Source organism: Acipenser ruthenus, chromosome 39, assembly GCF_902713425.1.
Source record: "Acipenser ruthenus chromosome 39, fAciRut3.2 maternal haplotype, whole genome shotgun sequence".
NCBI lineage: Eukaryota > Metazoa > Chordata > Actinopteri > Acipenseriformes > Acipenseridae > Acipenser > Acipenser ruthenus.
Window position 1 is genome coordinate 2702329 of NC_081227.1, and position 20153 is coordinate 2722481.

At 41.1% G+C, this 20153-nt stretch overlaps 2 protein-coding genes across 6 annotated transcripts in view; one reads left to right on the plus strand and one right to left on the minus strand.

The window, feature by feature from the left end:
- Positions 1 to 5158, minus strand: LOC117966622 (coiled-coil domain-containing protein 153-like). 2 transcript variants are annotated; one of them, XM_059009736.1, is made up of 7 exons: positions 5101 to 5158; positions 2687 to 2774; positions 2345 to 2410; positions 1645 to 1764; positions 1361 to 1453; positions 996 to 1126; positions 1 to 575 (listed from the first exon to the last, which is right to left on the minus strand). In XM_059009736.1, the coding sequence occupies exons 2-7, from the start codon at positions 2748 to 2750 to the stop codon at positions 447 to 449; spliced, it is 603 nt and encodes a 200-aa protein (XP_058865719.1). In that variant the 5' UTR covers positions 2751 to 2774; positions 5101 to 5158; the 3' UTR covers positions 1 to 446. The 2 variants fall into 2 exon arrangements, with proteins under 2 accessions (XP_058865719.1, XP_034768926.1); XM_034913035.2 differs by lacking the exon at positions 5101 to 5158 and adding an exon at positions 3617 to 3671.
- The window catches only part of LOC117962485 (E3 ubiquitin-protein ligase CBL-like), a 26755-nt gene continuing 11016 nt past the window's right edge, over positions 4415 to 20153 (plus strand). Inside the window, exons 1-4 of one of the 4 annotated variants that reach the window (XM_059009733.1) lie at positions 4415 to 4602; positions 12447 to 12694; positions 18831 to 18977; positions 19292 to 19493. In XM_059009733.1, the coding sequence (XP_058865716.1) occupies positions 12567 to 12694; positions 18831 to 18977; positions 19292 to 19493 (477 nt within the window). In that variant the 5' untranslated portion in view covers positions 4415 to 4602; positions 12447 to 12566. Of the gene's footprint in view, positions 4603 to 4905; positions 5372 to 5516; positions 5925 to 12446; positions 12695 to 18830; positions 18978 to 19291; positions 19494 to 20153 lie in introns of those variants that run through there. The other 3 variants (XM_059009731.1, XM_059009732.1, XM_034912634.2) reach the window with 3 other exon arrangements.

Genomic DNA, 20153 nt, shown 5'->3' on the forward strand with positions numbered 1-20153 from the left:
CAGAGCTCAATATGTTTTTTATTTTTGAAACACAAGATCAGACACTAGCCTCTCAGCTTCTCGCAGACAGTCGTGGTGCATCGCTGTGTTTCTTGAACCCCATGATCTGGTACCCTGAACTGCTGTGTGCTCTCAGTGCTAACAGGGGGTGATATTGCTCAAGGTACATTGAAAGACTAAAGTGCATTGCATGTTACGGGTTGGGGGGACAGACTACATTACATGCAGCCCTTTGAAAAGCTTATCAAAGTTCTCAATGGTTGCAGTTTCTCATTAATAATCAATGCACCTTGTGTCAGAATCGTTGTGGGGATACCTGCCTTTCTTGTACTGTGTTTCACTGTGCTTCACCACAATGTGTTTTCCGATACCTCAATGAACCTTCCTAGGGGTTGCGTGTGTTGCGTTGTCTGCCCCAGGTCATCCATGCGCTGGTCAGCGAGGGGTCAGATGTCCAGCGGGTTGAGCCCAAAGTCTGCCAGCCTCTCCTTGTTGTTGAAGTGCAGCGCGGTGCTCTCGTCCACCCAGCGCAGTTTGGACTCAGCCAGGCGGGACAGGAGGCTGTCAAGAGTGTCCTGAAGGGGGGAGTGGGAGAGGTAAAATTAGACAGAGAGAGAGAGAGAGAGAGAGAGAGAGAGAGAGAGAGAGAGAGAGAGAGAAGGGGGAGTGGGAGAGGTAGAATTAGGGGGGGTAGCGGCACAGGGGGATCACGTAGCAGAAATAAACACAAGTCTTCAGTTCTCCAACATCTAGAGCATAATTGTGGACACGGTTTTTGATCAGTGAAGTTTAGTCTTGTTGTCATGTAGCATTACATCCTGCAGGTGGGGATATATACATCAAAAGTGTGCTGGTGATTCAAGGGCAGAACATCGATCCATACCAACCTTCTCAACAGCCACCTTCTTTGAACCCTGCATTGCATAATAATAATAATAATAATAATAATAATAATAATAATAATAATACAGTGTCTGGGCCCTTTGCTGACTCACATGCAGGATCCTCTCATAGTCTGTCTCCATGTTGTCGATCTTGCCCTGCAGCTCTGCGATGGTGGCATCCTTCTCCTGCACTGTGCGCTGCCTCTCCTCTCGCTCGCCCTGCAGGTCCTGCTGGCACAGAGCTGGAGAAAGGGGGGTACGAATACAGGAGTTCAGTTTTAGAATGATCAAACCACGTACGGGAATTATACAGTGTATAAAAACACACAGATGCATTATAAAGTGAAACTTAACACAAGTATTCATGCCGTGGCATATATTGAGAAACTTTTTATCTAGTCGTGCCGTTGCAGTGGCTGTGGGGCTCAGTCAGCGTTTCAGCTGTGATCTCCGTCTCGGCTGTTGGTAGAACGTACCGAGCTGCTGGCGTAGCCGGCTGACCTCAATCTCCAGCTGATGAACTCTCACCCCCGTCTCCATCTGCATGGACTTGTACTGTCGAGTCAGGTCTGGGGACGGGCAGGGAGAGGGGGAATGAATCAGAGAAATGCACACTCCTTTTAAAAACAATGCAATTGCTGTTTGGATTTGAAGGTCCATTCCTTCGTTGGAGCTCACGCTGAGGAAGCTCTAAAGCTAAACAAGCAGTGGCCAGGCTAGTTTCACTTCACTAAGATTCACTTCACTGCCCTCAGCTCACCTGCGTTGATATCCTTCTTGTCCTCACGTTCCTCGTCCAGCTCCTGCTCCAGGACAGCCAGTCTGGATTTCAGGCTGTGACTGCAGGCCTGGGCCTGTCTCGCTACATCCCTCCGCAGGGCTACAGAGAGGGGCGACACACGCACAGCACAGCACAGCAAGTAACTCAATCTGCTCATCTCACTTCAAAACAACCAATCACAATTTTGAAGGTAAAAACTATAAGGAACCAATAAGCAGGCAAACATGTGCACTAAAGAAGGCACATTTGTCTACTAAGTTTCTTGCAGTTCTACCTGATAAAATCAACTTCTTTTTTTTCAGGCACTTTCTGTTCATTCAGTGAATTGATAATCAATAATTCCAGGTTATTAATGCCCTGAAGTTTCTCCAACATAGGTCTACGCAGTACTGAATGCATATATTATTATAATATTAAAGGTTCTGTCTGATTTTAGTACATCTGACAAAAAAATACATAAACAGTCAAGTTAGATGAAAGGAATCCTTCACTTAAATACGTGAGAAAGTTTTAAAAACTTGGGCTGACTTGCCCATCTCCCCTCTTTGTATTGCCGTGACTCTCAGTAACAGTCATGCAGTTACTGACTATTGCATTTCTGTGCAGTGTGCGTGCATGTCTGCACGTAAGGATCCCTTCACTTTGTAATAACAAAGGAAAGAGTGTATCGTTCTCTCACCGAGGTGCTCCTTCAGCACGGCCACATCCAGAGTGCTGCGCTTGTACTTCTCTTGCAATTCATTTCCTTCAGAGAACAGGAAACACAGACAACAGTGATAGAAATGAACCCCAAGCGTTGGTGAATAAGTCGTGATCTCCCCCCCCCACCCCCCCTCCGCAAGGGGCTGCTTTGAGAGCAAGGCTGCGGCGCCTCCACTCGACAGGAAGCTGTCTTCTCTCCCACATATCTAAGGATAACAGGATTGCTACTCCTATAAGATCTGTGTGCTGGGTTTATATTCTCTCTCTCTCTCTCTCTCTCTCTCTCTCTCTCTCTCTCTCTCTCTCTCAGAACATCTACCATCAGAGGTTTTCTTCCTCTTTCCCTTCTTCCCCTTTGCTTTTCCCCTTTTCTTAGGCGGCATTTTCCAGGCCGCAGATTCTCAGACCTGTCAAGGATAAAAAAACATGATTATTATTATTTATTTCTTAGCAGACGCCCTTATCCAGGGCGACTTACAATTGTTACAAGATATCACATTATACATTATTTCACATTATACAGATATCACATTATTTTTACATACAATTACCCATTTATACCATTGGGTTTTTACTGGAGCAATCTAGGTAAAGTACCTTGCTCAAGGGTACAACAGCAGTGTCCCCCACTGGGGATTGAACCCACAACTCTCTGGTCAAGAGTCCAGAGCCCTAACCACTACTCCACACTGCTGCCCCATGATGTACCTGTCAAGGACACTATACACCTGCCTGTCAACAATCAATTAATAAACAGTAAACAGTAACAGTAAAAAAAAATACAACAACTTGACAGCTATCCGGACAGGGTTTAGCAGTCTATAATCAAGCCATAATGCCTGTCAAGGATCTTTTTGAGATACCTGTCAATTAAAACACCTATTATGCCTTTTAAAGGCGTGCCCCGCAATGATATTCAATGCCACACAAAATATAATGTCTTGGAGCCTGCTCACTGCATGCTGCAATTTAGAGATGGGAAGTAGGCATTGTTGACAGTCCAGTTTGTTTACAGTCCCCAAAGCTGCAAAGGGCACCTTCATGCTTTTTCCTCCTTCCTGCTAGCCACAGTTTGACCTGTACGTTGCTCTGTGTGAGTCAGAAATATAAACACGCTACTGCAAGGAAATCCTAAAATTACTGAAAATACAATCTCGACAATTTCTAATGCTGATCGCATTCCTTCACCTAGAAAAAACGAATACTGCATTTGAGAAAATTAACTTTATCCCCAAAATATAAACCTTACCTTAAATTACAATCTGTGGTCTACAATGACTTCTCACGTAGGAAACAAACTACCCCCCCCCCCCCCCAAATAAACAAAGCGCTTGGTGATTGAAAGGCAACGCACCCAGTCACCGTGCTAGGGACACACCTTCGAGGCTGTAGCAGACCTATCACCTATCACAGAAGGCGGGTATAACTGTTACTAAGATACCGGAGTCTCTCGTTGCCGAGGGAACCAGAGACGCCATGTAGCAACGCAGTCGCGCTTTTAATTAAAGAGACAGGACTCCGTGTTATATTTCTCCAAAACATAAACTGTAAGGAATGGCGCTGTTTTAACCGGCTGTGGCTTCTTTGGAGTCAGAGTAGCACACGTTTTGAACACACGCTTTACTTCTATCTCATGTTTAGATGAAAAGTGTATTGCGTGTTTGTTTAGGTTGTGGTGAGTGCAGAAAGGCCGTGGCGTATTTCAGAAAGACAGAATACCCGCCCCGCTCAGTATATGTCACTATGCAGTAAGCGAGAGGTGCATTTTAAAACTGCTGCAACTTTTATGTGTAAAACCCAATATAGCGACGTGTGTTACACACAGAAGTATTTTAAAACCTAAATATCAATTTCATTAAAAATGATCTGCTACTTCCCTTTTGTTAACCGGACGCTATGAGACAGAACGGGATTTCAAACTTGCCCCTAAATTGAAATAAATGAAGGTGTAAATGAACCATCCTTAGCTACAATTAAGAATGGTAATTAAATACCCGCATGCGCGTTAAATAATTGTATTATACTAAGAATGAATTGCAGCCAGTCGCTAATTTTTTCTGTTTGTTAAAATTCAATCGGCCATATTATTCTGCAAATACAATCGCATCATCATCTCGTTGCTCTATCGATAAATTAGCTATTCGTTCATTAAGATCTGATCAGAAGCAGCTGATCAGTGTGACTTGTTTGCTGCGCCCAAGCAATTCCACCACAGCAGGATTAATCTCAGCAAAGGTGGAGCTCATTTATACGTGAATTACTTTCAATTTAGGGGGAATTTTGAAATCCCGGTCTGTCTCAAAGCGTCCGGTTAATCTGGAGCCGATATGGTAACCCTAGTGTTGCACCGGACACATACTGCAAAGCAACTGTGCGCGGTTTTACAGTGTGGATACTGATCATGTGCAAGGGCGCTGCGTGTGTTTTTTTTTCTTATCTTAATTTCATATTGTAAGAGTTAGACGTGTTATGTGTATTTTATTGTTTTACGTGGTTTTTGGTTGTATTAAAAAAAAAAAAGTAAAAAAAAAAACCAATTTCAATACTGTACTCGTTTATAATAATAAGTTTCTTCAAACGACTCGCGAGTTAATTCTTTGTGAACAAGCCCCCTACTGCATGTTAGGTTTGCTGAGACAGTGTGGTGCGAGGAAGAGGTTTGTACGCGTTTTTCTTTAATCACAGCACTTCAGACAGCTATCCACGACAGAAATGAAACATTTGAAAACATACCGAGATGGAAACGCTGCAGAGAAAAATGCGCGACGTAAGAGCGTCAACGTAACGCAGAGAGCGAGGGCGGGGCTCGCGAGGGGAGGCGCTCGAGAAGCGGAAAAGGATGTGCGCGGGGGCTCGTAGGGGGTGGACGGTGATAGAAAAAGGCGGTGTTAATTATTCTAATGTGTTTATTTATTTATTTTTAACCCGCCGCCTCCTCCTCTCCTTATTTTTTAAGTATTGTAAATATATATATATATATTTCCGTACGGACACGCAGTGTTTGGTGAGTGGCGTCAATTCTGCTTTTCGGTTTTTCTCGTTCACTGAGATACTTAGAAACTTCCTCTCTCTCTCTCGGAGGACAGTGAAAAAAAAAACGACGTGAGAGAGAGAGAGAGAGAGAGAGACTGTTAAATAAATATATATAATTAAAAACAACTGAATTTATTCCGAGCCGAGCCGAGGAGGATAACTGTTTATCGGGCGGGTCCGGCCGCTCTGCTCCATTAAGTCCCCCTTCGTGTCCCCCTTCGGTACGGCGATCTCAATTTATTTATGGGACTTTTTCTCCGGTGACCCCCCATCCCCCGCTGGATTCTCGGCTGGCGCTGTCACACAGCTCGGGGCGTCTGTCTCAAGCAGGCTCGCTGCTCTGGAGGTCCGGCGCTAGTGCCGGTGGCAGTACTACTGGCATGGCAGGGAATTTGAAGAGGGGCGGCGGGCTGATTGGGCTGATGAAGGACGCTTTCCAGCCCCATCATCACCTCCACTCGCACCACCAACCCGGGGCCGTGGATAAGAAGACCGTAGAGAAATGCTGGAAACTTATGGACAAGGTTAGTCCTAGCAATAGGAAACCAGAATACATTTTTTTTTGAACGAAAACGACACAAAGAGATAGAGAGAGAAATACACAGAGAGAAGCAAGCCACGGCCCAATAATCCAAGTGAGCCAAAATATAATAGATTGCTTATTATTAATTACAGTTCTTGTCATTACTTGAAACACATCTAATTGGACAATAGACACATCGATGATCGGTGGTTTAATATCGGCTGCAACAAATGCCTTTGATCTGACAATAAACGAGCCTTTAAAAATGTCTTTGCATTGGGTATTTTTTTTTTCACAATTTGGATGGGCTGCATTATTAATATTATACATTGTAGGGTACCGGTAGTAGTTTATTTTATTTTATTTTTGTATTGTATTTGTTTAATTTATCAATCGGACTGATGCATGCAGTAATAAAGCAGACAATACTAAGATAATGGATCGCTTCCTCCGCTGGGAGAAGCGTCGTGCTGAATATAAACAGTGCTCAGCTCTTAATTGAATCTAGGAGCCGAGGCTGTCGTTTAAGGAGGAATTGTTTTAATTTTCGCACTAAACAGATTGCAACAAACCTGTAAAGATTATAACGAAATGCGTAAGTTTTCTGTTTTGGTGTGTTGCATGGAGTAATAAAAACAGAAAACAGATCCCCTTTGCTTATAGAAGAGGCGGTGGAGTGAATAATAAACAACTCTGTATATTACTAGTACTGGACTCTAGGAAGGGCTAAAGCAGATTTAAAAAAAAAACTAAAACCATGTCCATTCTTAAACTAACTAGATATAAAGAACACCGTCAAATTGAAAACTTTTTCATTTTTGTTTTTCTGATTGTAGTAGTATAAGCTAGTTTAGTTTTTAACCACGCTGAAAGGAAGGAAGGACAACTTTGTAAAACTCTTGGCGATCAATAATTAATGCAATTTCAGGGCTTGGGTTTATTTATAGCCGCGTTCATTGATGGGTTTTCATGTCGATGTGGATAAGCCAGCGCAATACATACAACAGGAAGTACTTGCTGAAAGAGATGGCCAGTACTGTTGTCTCTTATTCTAGTAATGTAATAAGTTTGAGGCATGAAACCCCCGCACAATCTATTAGTTATACTGAGGATCTAAAATTACTACCCCCCCCACCATCTTATCTATACATTAAGAGATTGATAACTTGACTTCATTTCACTGTTAAAAGGGTTTAAAGTACTTTCCTGTAGTTTGCTGACATCCAGACCAATAGATGTCATTTTTAAAGTGACTGTTTTGTGCTGCAGTGCCAGGGTTTGAGAGACTGAAGGTTTGTCTAGCAGGTTTAAGGACACAGTCCTGACAGGCTTAGCATGAGTAATAAAATGTGCTGTGATTTATCCTCGGTTATTAAAAATCCTTGCATGTTGCTGCAAATCCAGTTCATTTTAAAAGATGAGTGAATTTCCCATTAGCAACTACGTTCCTCTTCTGTAAACTGACGGCCTTGACAGATTGTAGTTCTGCCTTTTCATTTCACATTGTTGTAAGACTTGCACTCCTGGGCTTTCAACCAGAAGTTATGAGGAGCCATTTTCCTGTGTGTCACAAAGCATAATGTGGCACAGATGATTAACATATTAAACAGGGCATTGTCAGAGCAGGCCTCCCCCCCTGAATTGATTGTTTGGACACATTTGCATATTCGTGATAATGATCACTCCTGTGGATGTGACCGTTGGAAAGGTAGAGAGTATTCCATTGTGTCATGTTTATCTCAATCATACACTTATTCAAATAGACTCCCTTTCAGTTGCAGCTGCTGATTTTGTTGTTTCACTTCCGGTTGATTAGCAGATCTTTAGCCCTCATTGCCTTATCTGGATCTGCACAAGGATCTGGGATCAGGGAAGGAAATAAGCCTCCTATTGCATAGCAGTTTTACCCATTCCAGGTTTTAATACAAGTTTGATTAGCCACAGTGTATCGGTAACAAGCTCCTGTGTCTCTTATTAAACTCATAGTAACACCAGGAACGGATCAAACTGCTGTGCAATGGGAGGCTTAATTCCACCCCTGCTGGATGATTGAATATTTAACAGTTTACAAATGCGAGGAGCACAAAGTCCATTTTGCAGTTAACTTGAGAGAAATGCTTGTAAAGGACACTTGTCCTGTTTTTTCAACCCTTCAGCTAAGAGATCTGTCCATTTTGATGTTTCACGCGTCCCCACCAGTAACCTGGAACATGGTAGCGTTTTCTCAGTTTTGACACGGGCGTCACTTTAATCGTGCTGCACTCTTCATGTGCTGTGCTAAAGCTGCTTTTCTGAAGCCAGTTTGTAACAGAATGCATCTGAGGACGTACAGTAAAGTTAAAAGGGAACCATCTTTACAACAACAAAGAACCATTATAAACTTTTTTCACAGAACACGGGACAAGTTTATTAATATCTCTGTCAATAGTGTATTGTTGTAGTGGATGCATCTTTAAAAAATATACATGTAAATATGTTCCATTTCAAGATGTGTAGAAATGCATATTTTATGATCTCTATTTTTACCATGAACACACATAATTTAAACTTTTGTTGCATTCATATTAAACTGGGGCAGTGAAAAGCAAAAATTAAGAATTTCCTTAGTATTTAAGCTTTTGGTGGATGGCTTTATTATGGGCACCAGTCGTAGTACTGCAATGCCCAGTTTAACCAGTGCTACAAAGACTGGTACCATTGTGAGCACATGGTAGAAGCAAGAGATTGCGTGATTTTAGACAAGGCACTACTGCCAACAGGACCTTGCTTTAAGAGACCTCTGGAATTAAAGGGTAGGCTGAAGGGTTAACCTGGTGAATCCAAAAACTAAGCGACTAACTAAATAAATAAATAAGAGTCTGTGGTCTGAGCTGTAAAAACGCCTTCCAAGGTTGTAAAGTGGGTTCAGCCATGGAGACTTGTTGAAGCTGAAAGCCATTAAGAGTCTCGAACGGTGAGTGCATAGTGCTTTGTGTTCTTTAAAATTTGTGCTGTGTTTGAGTGCTCATTAAAACGCATTATGTCAGGGCCAAATATGGATGGCAGTGAAGAAAGTTTCAGCTGCCGTGCAGGCAGGAGGGCTCTTCTGGGCTTGCTGTTTAACTTCTGTCACCGTTACCCAGCCACGGTCCAGCAAACATGCCGATTTCTCTATCTCTTCACACCCACAAGGGCTCTCTCGAACTGGGGCTCCCCTAGTCCGCTTCAGTTTCTTTAAATAGTTGTTTGTGCCTTTGCAAAGCTGTGAACTTTAATAGACATGAGCTGTTAACTGCAGTTACTGTGGTTTGTGGGGGCTTGGTGTTTAAACTATTTCAGGAATTGAGATGCGACCTGTCAAGCTTGTTTCAAAACACTTCAACCTTGAATTATTAAAATAATAATACTAATACATTTTGTGTAATTGTTTCTAGGCTACCCGGATATCAGGTTATATTTATGGGGGTCTGTAAGCAGTGGTCATGTTGGAGTACCCCTTGCTGACTTGGAATGGCTCAAACAGATAACCAGAGGGAGGATTTTTTTTTTTCTCCTTTGTTTAACATCATTAGGGCTACATGCTCTAAAAAAAAATATATAATAATCTGATAGCTACATTTTATATTCTGTTGATTGTGTTGCATATTGTGAATGTTTTGGGCACAGTCCCTCCCTTGCTTCTTTGGCCAGTTCTCAGTCGTATGCTCACAGTCATAAGAAAGTAAGACTTGGACAGGTTGTGATAAAACAGAAACACATGTTCAGATTATCAAAGAAAGATGACTGCGCCACCCACTTATGTCTCTGTACATGATGTCAGGAAAGACTTTTCTAGTGCAGTAAACAAGCAGGGTGATACAGTGTCACTGCAAGGTCCAGGGCACTGGAGGTTTCAACAGCAACCTCTCCAATACTGGAGCTGTACTTTATGAATATAAATTGGGATGGAGGCCAGTGCCGTAATGCATTAGCGTACACGTGTGGCGACCCTCTCTGCAGCATCCAGAGTTTTGTCGGCTTGCATCTCGGCATTGCCAACTTGGCTGGGAGCTGAGCTGGACAGAGATATCGTGATCCTGATTTATTATTTATTATTATTTATTATTTATTATTTATCCTTCTTTGATGTAGCAGCCAGGCAGGGGAGGCTGTGCTTTCTTTGGTGAGGAAGGATGTAGTCCGTATCCAGCAGCCGACAAGGAAAGTGAAACATCTATAGAGCAGCCTTTCCTGTATTAGTTTTTCTAAATTTAAAGGTTACAATTCCAATATTTGTTAAATTGCTGTGAAACTTAAATGTGTAGTAACTATGGTTTTGCTGCAAATTAGCTAAGCCTTACCAGTAAAATATAGCCTTGTCCTTTTAAAAAAAACGGTTTCCTTTTTTCATGAAACAAGTGATAAGATCTCCAACCAAGAACAAGATTTCGAATTATTTCAACTTTAAGCTTACTCAGAATGACTTCAAATAAAACTGGTGACTACTTCAATCCGTAGTTCCAGAGATAAATAAAGCACCTTAACCTCTTAAAAGGTGGGTTTATTTATGTAGTTTTACACCTTGAAGAAGGATCTTTCCACGTTAAGTATCAGTATAGGTATTCCCAGTAAAATATGGTCTAGCCTATATAATAAACACTGTGGCCATGCCTTTTTAAATTCTGTTTTGCTCACAGTGTTTGAAGATGCCATTGCAGTAACAGAGTTTCTAATAGAAGCAGGGCTGCTCACAGAGAGAGTGTAGCTTGCATCCCAACAGATGAAAATACTTTGGGAAGTGTAGACAAACTGGACTGTCCAGGTCTATAGTTTTGTATTAATTTAGATTGTAGGGGGATATGGATTATTTCAATTCTATAATTGTTGTGCTCTAATTGCAAGTGAAAACTGAAACATTTTATTCGGATCATCTTTAAACAATTTATGAGGAGGCGTTAGCTGCACCGATCTGTCATCGAGATACTCTGTGATCTGACTGCTGAGATTTTTTAATAATGCATTCTGTATAAAGTGTTTTACTCCTCTTCTGATCCATGGATTTTCTGTCATTAGGGAGACTGAGTCGACTTCCTCTTGTGTGACATTTAAACACAGTGACAGTAGAACTGAAACTACCAACCACGAGTCAGTATATTGCCAGCAATCAAACAAAACAGCCAGTCCCTCGCAATAAATAAGTGAAATAATCTATTTAAAAGAAAAAAAAAAGCTGTCTAAAGTTGAATGCGAGTTGCATAATGACTGCTGTGCATTTTAGATTGTGCATCTTGTAAATTGTACTCCTGAAATTATCAATTTATGTAGTTTAAATTATTTGAGGTGGGTATTCTTATTAGTTAATTGGTTGTGTAGTTCTAGTCTTCGAGGTTCTATTGAAAAGCTTGCTTATGGAAAAATGGACACCTATTAAAAGTTTGTGGTGAACCAAAAGCAGAAGGCGGTTATCTGATCACTGTATTTAACGGTGACAAAAAACAGAGTGTTATATTTCAAGAAAAGAAGAAACATCTGCCATGGCTCCAGTCAGTTGGCATTGTGTGTGTGTGTGTGTGTGTGTGTGTGTGTGTGTGTGTGTGTTTTTTAATTTACAAAAATAAATAAGGGAAGATCCCTCCTACATTTATTCAGTAAAGTGCAGTGTAAAGTGTACAGTGCAGGTTTGTAAAGTTACAGACTACGCTTCCTTGGCTTCAGCACAACACATTAAAGGAAATGACAGCGCTCTCTTGTGCAGTCAGACAATCTAGGAAGCTTGTCTGCACATTTTTGCAGAGTCCCGAGCACTTGCTGTTGCTCGGCTTATTTTTAAGCTTTTTGCGAAACCTGAACGGGAAGTAAAACCGTTAATGTTGCAAAATTAGGGACAAATTCTCTTGCTGAAATAATGTGGCTGAAATGTTGCATGCCTAGCAATTTCTTTAGAAAGCGTGGTGCTGGAGGGGGGCTCGTTACCATGGGGCGAAGAAGCTCATCTCAATCATGGTTATCTGACAGTCCGGTTACAAGAAGCACATTGATAGTACTGTTTATTCTTTTTTTACTTTTTCAAATGCTGTGAGAGTGAACCAAACTCATGACACTACAGAAGTAGAGTACTGCTTCAAAAAAAAAAAAAAATGTGATGTGGGTACAAAATTGAGAGAAACTGAAAACCCGTAATTGTTAAATTCATTCTAAATGTAGAATGAATTGCTTTAAAGGCTTCGATCTATCGCTTTATCAATAACCAAGCAGTCTTTGTGACTGCCATATTTTGCATAGTCCTCTACAATTATCCAGACAGGTACTGTACTACTTCAGGAGATTTGCAAGCCCTTTTTTAACAAGCAAGCATTGGCATTCAATAATAAGAATGTACAGTAGTAGACACAGTTTGTATATTTAAGAATGGTTGATCAAATCCGCCCCTAAGACTAAGCCCCTAAATCAGATGTTTGGTAACTTCACTGGGTGCAGTCTTCCTTTTCAGAATTCAAGCCTAATCTGTCTGCAGACTGTGACCCCACGGTCATTATGTTGTGCTTATTTGGTTTGTGTTTTTCAGGTGGTGCGCTTGTGCCAGAACCCGAAGCTGGCTCTGAAGAACAGCCCTCCGTACATCCTGGACCTGCTCCCGGATACGTACCAGCACCTGCGCACCATCCTGTCGCGCTACGAGGGCAAGATGGAGACGCTGGGGGAGAATGAGTACTTCAGGGTCTTCATGGAGAACCTGACCAAGAAGACCAAGCAGACCATCAGCCTGTTCAAGGAAGGCAAGGAGCGGATGTACGAGGAGAACTCGCAGCCCAGGTACTGTAAGGGGCAGTACTGTATAATCAGCCAATGAAGTGGGTGTGTGTGTGTGTATAGTGTGTGTTTCTGGAAGGTAAATGGATTAATGAATGCAAATGCTGCTGGATTTCTAAGGAAGAAGTGCCGTATCTGTCCTCGTTGGTGCTTCTGTTGTAAATCGGCCTATTGTAACAGCAGGTTGCGAGGCAGCTTGCTTATTGCTGTTACGCAGTGTGTGTAGGCGGTGAAAGCAGAACAGCTTTGTTTGACTTTGCACTTGGTACCAAATTATTTGAAATTATTGTGTTCACTCTTTAGAAGAGGTTTCCTGCACGTTCTGTTTTCTGCTAAGCTATATGTTATCAGTGTGGGTGCAGAAGTTATAGATTTGGTTTTTAGACTCCCACAGTAGATGTACAGTATTTAAATATTTAACTACATCCGCAGAGGCAGTATCTCAGTTTTATGTAAACACAGAATACAAATCAAGGGACTGAGCTGAGGTACAAGCGGAAGCGATATGTGTCAAGTAACAGCTTTAAAAAGTAATATACAATATTCTACCTGCTGTACTCTTGGAAACCGTGTTTTTGCCGTCGCTCTCGTCAAGTTTGAAAGGATTTTTTTTTTAAAAGGAATCTTTTTTTTTTTTTTCCTCATGAGTTCCTACATCATGAGTTCCTATAGTTTGTGCTTTGCTGCAAAACTCAGTTTATTAATTTTTCCGGGTGCACTCTGTATATCGTTTTAATAGAAATGAGAAAAAAATGCGACCAAACGATGAAAACCAGACATGTCGTTGTCGGGGGGGAAAAGTGTTCACTTCTGCACTGGGGACCTTCCTTCCTTTCTTTCTTTCTTCCTTTCTTTCTTTCTTTCTTTCTTTCTTTCTTTCTTTCTTTTGGGACTGTTTGAAAATCATCTGGAAAATATGTTAATTACAAGTACTGTAGCTCCATATGGTGCAAGTCTATCGACCTGAACGACAATCGTTTGTAAGATGCAAACTGGATTTAGTTTGCTTGGTGTAAAAGCCAGATTTGACAGGGTTATCTCCTCAGCCAATCCTAACAGTGTAGGGTCTGCCATTGTTTTAAAGGGTTAAAATAGCAGTTGGATCGGCAGTTGTTTAGGTCAGTTGAGTAGATCCCTTTGACGCGATGTCAGTTTATTTATTTTATTTCTACTGTTGCCGCAGTTTCACACTGCAGATAGTGTGCGATCTCTAATGGTGTTCTTGTTGCAGTGAGAACTCAGTAAGTCTCTCGTGATAATTCAAGTTAAAAGTATTCCTTACACTTTAGGGTGTAACTTGACACTAAAAATAAAAGTTGCAAGTGCACCCGGGTGGGAACCCTGGTGTTTTATACATTTATTGGTTTACATTAAGCTCAGCAGTTCTCTGGAACTAGAGAGAGTGAATATTGAATTAGTCATATTAGTTTTGGTTTGTCTTTTAAACGTAAGATTTATTTTTCATAGGTTACCAATTTGCAATTTTTGTTTCTTGGTTATCTCAACTGAACACTCTGGGTTGTAAATTATTATTATATTTATATATTTATTTTTTCGTCTTCATCTTCCCTGTTTCTGATGAACTTCCTCTTTGCAATGTGAAAGCTGTTGGTATTGTTACTGGCTTAGATAGTCAATTTAGTGGCTGAAGCTGTTCTGGTTATCTTGTCATGTTAATCTTCCTTCCTTTTTTTTCCCCCCAATGAAAGTGAGTTTCAAAATGTATTATTAGAAGGCAGGTTAATCAGAACACATTTACTGATTTATTTATTTAACTATATCACTTTATTTATTATTGATTTATTTGTTTTTTTGGTTTGATTTTCAATACTAAAACGATTCTTTCTGGTGGTGTGTTTTGATTTACAAAGAAACCTATGGTAACAGGACAAAAAAAGGGGCTGGTCTTTTAATTTGAAGTTTAAAAACTCGTGAAGACAATTCACGGTGTCTGTTTTATAAAAAAAAAACCCTGATCCGCTGCCTTTTAAACCAGGTGCAGAAAATATGCGCCATCCAGCTTCAAACTGTATCTGGTGATAAGAAGAAAACAGTCAAGTGCAGGGTTTGTGGTTCAGGCAGGTAGACGACACCTGTTTCCTGGAAGAGATTAAAGTATTTATGCATCAACTGGAGGAAAACATGCTAATTGGGCTACACAGCTGAGTGTGGAATTTGAAAATGCACACAGTTAAGATACAAAACAAAGAATCTTGTTTTAATAACAGCAGTGTTCTCTAAGAAGCAGAGAAAAAATAATTTGCAAAACCTAGAATTGCTTATGAAGGTCAACTGCAAATAAGGGCTAATGTGAATACAAGGAGTAATTGAAATGCATCATCCCCTTGCTCCATTGTTAAACATGTTATAATCCTATGTTCTAGTTACAGGCTTACCTGAAATCGGTCCACTAAAACGCCACTGATTTGTTTTCCAGTATATCCGTGATATGGCATGCTATGTAAGACCATTCTAGACGCTTGTGTGACATCCAGTGCTGATGAAACCAGTGGCAGGCCTAGTTTATTCATGGTAGGAGGCCAGATTGCTTGTTTGCACGCTGGTTTTATGGTGCAGAAGGAAACATGCCATATAGGCCTGTGCTGATTGTGGTCTCAATAAAGACCACGGAAATTACACTCATCTGTGTCACTTTAAACAAAGTGCTATTCATGAGACAGGCCTCTCTTTTTAAAGTTTGGAGCGATGGTAATATAGACTTCATTCTTTTAGAACATGCCTGTTCCTTTTGTTAATTGTAGCTCTGTGTTTGAGGAAGTTTATGGGGAAGTTCCCTATCTCTGTGACTGGTTGGTGTGCAAATACATTTACTCAAATGAAGGGGAGGCATCCTCTCTGGGACAGATGCCTTTATTCTGGTCAATGTCAGGTCAAAGAAAATGCAGTCGTAGTATTTAAAAAAAAACATACATTGTGCAACTGTTGGGCATTAGCAAAATTAGTTTTAAGAAGGAGAACAAAGGTACCAGTAACTACGTCAAAAAACACAATGTGCCCTCGCAAAGGATTTTCCATAGATCTGTTAATGGAGGGAAGCAGCCGTGCATGTCTTGTTTCGCCAGCCAGCGTGATAAAGGTGCCTGAACGTTTGTACTATGTTTGATCATCTCTGTGGGAATAACTTTACTGCTTAAAGTAGCCTACATATTGGTAAGCCTTTTTTTTGCTATTGGCAAGTTTTGCTGTGAGCAGCTCATTGGCAGTTTGTGTTTTCCACATGCATGAGATTAAGGTCCAGTTCTTTAGTATGCCCTGAAACTACTTTATCAGTTACTACGGTGCTTTCAGTCTGTGAATATTAAAGTCGAGGGTATTTACCTTTCTGTTTGTAATGCATCAGTATACTAACCTGAATGGTTGTTATTGGAGATGGGAGAAGTCCATGGCTGTGTGTGTTTTGCTGCAGTCACATCTTGCTCTCTGGTTAGGGGAGCTCCTCCTGTGGCTGCTCTAGTGCTGGTGGTATTCGTGTTACAGTACAGCAGGGACGTCCCATCCCTTTAGCAGATGTTAGTTTGCCCCGCCGGGATGCATTTCAGCTTTAGACAGAGAACCTGCTGATCCAGTTGTGGTGAAGCTTGGTTAATACATTCTTTGAGTCTGGGGGATGGGGGGCGGGGGGCGGGGGTTGAGTGCTTTTGGGTTTCACGCTTGCAGTACATTGATATTAGTACAATGTGTTCTGTTGGTAGGATATCATTTGCCTGCAAATCCCATACAACTAAGCCATTAGTCACAACTTTTTTTTTTTTTTTTTTTAAATCATACAGTGAACTGTTGAGTTTTGTCACCAAATAAAACTGCAGCAAACTGTGTGATGCAGCAACACATTCTTATGAAGGGTTAACGCTAACCTGACACGATGCTCCTTTGCAAGCTTCTACGCATTCTCACTTCCTGTGATAGATTTGGTGTAAAAAGCTGGTTCCTATGTGTCTGCACTTAAGTGATGACTGTTTTAAAGGGAGGATCCAGATTTTCCACTTTGTTGCATGGGTGTCAAACCTGACATGTTTAGATTCTAAAATAGCTAGGTCATTTTGGTTTTTTAAGAAATGAGGTTTTGGTGCACATCAGCTGCTGTAATTCTCAATGCATTAGGCTGCATGCAGTAATTAAGCATAAACACCTCTAAACTGTGGTTTCATTGCATCTGAAGCTTTTGCATGCAGTACCCTGCAATACCCTCCTCTTAATGCTGATGTGCATTGGTTAAAGTACAGTTTTAAAGGGACCAGTGTGTAGTTATTCAAATAAATAAGACCTGATATAGGGGAATTATAGGATTGGATTACCCATTGGAACTATTCCAGATGTAAAGGGGTTAAAAATCCATTGGTACTGTTTTAAGAAAACCAAACTAGATTTATATTGATACAGTAATATCAAAGGTATTCGGCTTAACTGGTAAGTTCTAAATAGTGCATTTCTTTCCTCTGTAAAGTATTGTTTTAAATTGTTTCCTGTGGATCGCTTCCTGGTTTTAAAGCTACAGTAATAATGGGTAAAGCCTGTGTCATTATTAGGAGGGTTAATGGTGAGATTTTCTAGCTTGCCTCCTGGTGCTGCTAGTGCTTGGCCTTGCTGTGCGTAATTACAATTTGAGTAGAAACAGGAAACGGGAAGGGAGCAGTCAGCTGCAGGTCAAAGGTCAGGTGAAAGAGGAAGAGGATCCGACAAGAGAGAGAGAGAGATGCAGGGAGATCATACATAAATGTATGCACACAGTGGGATTCTGTTTTGTGTTTTTTTTTTTTTTTTTTATTCTGTCTTGTGACGGAAGTAATAACCACAAACATTTCTGTAAATAAAAACGTACTATGAGAAAAACGTGCTTGATTGAAAGTTTTTTTTTTTTTGGTAACCCCTTTTCTGTACCTAAATTAGATTTATTTAAAGAAATGTATTTGCAGATGAGCAAATACAGTGTGTGTGTGTGTGTGTGTGTGTGTGTGTGTGTGTGTGTGTGTGTGTGTACTACTGAGCAAGAACATTTCCCAAAACCTTTGCAGGTGTTATCTTTGTTCTCTAGAGTGTGGTGTGTGTTTTATTAAATAACTAAATGCCAGTATTAGCCAACAAACTCCTTTTAGAGGAGGCAAACTCTTTGGCTCAGAATATAGAGTGACCATTGATGTTCAGTTCATACCCAGAGGTAGTTTAAAGATTCCCCAGCTGAAACGCACTGTCAGGCTTTCATGAAGTTTTGCTTGTTGTCGTACAGCTGGGCAGGAAGGCGGCACACACCACCTGCCCCTTCCAACCCCCCCCCCCCCCCCTGCCCCTCACACCCACGTTCTCATGCAAATCAGCAAGCTGAGCTGGAGCTGGCTTCCCTGTGCTCTGATGAATCGCCAGCCCAGCCAGTTCTCTTTCTGGTAGCAGATTAGTGTATCCTGATTTATTTTTTTTGCTGTTCACAATACATGGTATGAAAGATTGGACACGGGCAGCTGCAAGATGCTGCTCTGCTAATGCAGTTACTTCTTGTTCTGCTAAAAGAAACAAAAATCCCCTGCCATGCTGTCCAATTTCAAATACATTTATTGAACATGGGTGACCTTCCTTATTATACTTTTTTTTGTTTTGTTTTTTTTGTACTTGCCAAAACCCAGTCAGTGGAAAATGAAGCAGGATTGTGTTTATCTGATTGCTGGAAACAGACAGTAGCAGGTTTTGTTTTGGAGGGGGAGGGAGGGGAGGGGTGGACATTTAAATAGAAATGCCCAAAGTGCTTGCAAAAAAAATAATATTTTCCTTAACATGCAAACTTTAACGTGCTGTAAATGTGGACGTGTGTAAAAGTGAGAATCTCAAGTCACTGACCCGTGTCATTTTCATGTTCAAGGCATTTTTGTTTACCAAGTTGCTTCTCATATAATTCCAATGCTGCTTTTATTAAATGGAATCCCAAAACCAAAGCAGCTGTAGTTCTTCCAGGTTTCGTTTGTATACCTTTTGATAGGACTACATTTAGGCTCCAGCTCAGAACACCGTTTTGTAAAGTTTGTTTTTCTAAAGGTTGTTTTTTTTGTAATTTTTTAAATTGTTATTTATATTACTGGTTCTGAAATACGTGTGCTTTCGTTTTTCATTTTGTGTCTTGTTTCTTGAGCAGACGCAACCTGACGAAGCTGTCGCTGATATTCAGCCACATGCTGGCAGAGCTGAAAGCCATCTTTCCAAACGGACTGTTTCAGGGAGATAACTTCAGGATTACCAAGGCAGACGCCGCTGAGTTCTGGAGGAAAGCTTTCAGTGACAAGTGAGTTCTCATTTTAATTTCATCCCATACATCCTCCTTTACCAGGCTCTCCATTCCTTGTTTAATATTGATATGCATGCTGACTGAAGTGCTGGGATACAGATGCTGCAATTAATCGATTTCACTGATTTATCGATTCTCATGGCTTATTTTTCAAGCCTTCATTAATTGATTTAAGTGTCCCGTTTTGTCATTATTATTTATTTCCTCCCACCTCCTCACGTATATTATATCACTAGCATTGTTCCAGTTGTATTTTGAAGGCTGTTGTGAAGACACCATTATTTGTCTCTTGCTTTCGAATAATGCGATAGAAGCGAGGTTGAAGACCCTGAACTGATGTCCTGCTTCCCTCCCAGGACGATCGTTCCCTGGAAGATATTCCGGCAGGCTCTGCACGAGTTTCACCCAATCAGCTCCGGCCTGGAGGCTATGGCACTGAAATCCACAATTGACCTCGCGTGCAATGATTATATCTCAGTGTTCGAGTTCGACATCTTCACCAGGCTCTTTCAGGTAAGGTCCACCGACCTTCAGTGTGCAGCGCTTCTGAGCGCCTCTGTTTCAGTGCATGTGATAACTGTTTTAATCAAGGATACAGATTGCCGTCTTTTGAGATGCAGTCTTTACATGAAGGAACCTTTTCACTGCCACGTTGTTTTAACCACTACCATATCAAAGATGCAAATCTATTAAATCTTATTAAATCTCTGTTTTACTTCACGTTTACCAGCCGTTCCAAGGTGTGCCATTGCCCTGTGGCAGTTTTGTTTTTGTTTTTCTGTTTTTCATGTAAGTTAGGGACGTGTAGCCGTAGTTTTACCACCCTACATGAGTTTGTGTGAAAGAACAGGCACAAAAGCGACAGCCACCGCCGCTGCCCCTTCATGCGTAGCTGTACTTGTGTGTACGATTTAAAGCCTCTGGGGAATGACGCTGCGTTTTTCCCTCTCACCGTGGGGCTGCATGAACAGCTTTCACACAGCTGTTTGGTTTTGGACGCGTTCCAGTTAAATCAGACGTGGTGTTCTGGTTCCCTTCCAGCTTGTCTTCCTGCAACAAGGTGTTGGGTTACATCTTCCTGTTCAGTCTGTGTTTTTTTATTTTATTTAAATCTGCAGCTTTCCTAGCACATAGGTAGGATGATGTAAAAGCCATAATGGTATTTTTTTTTTG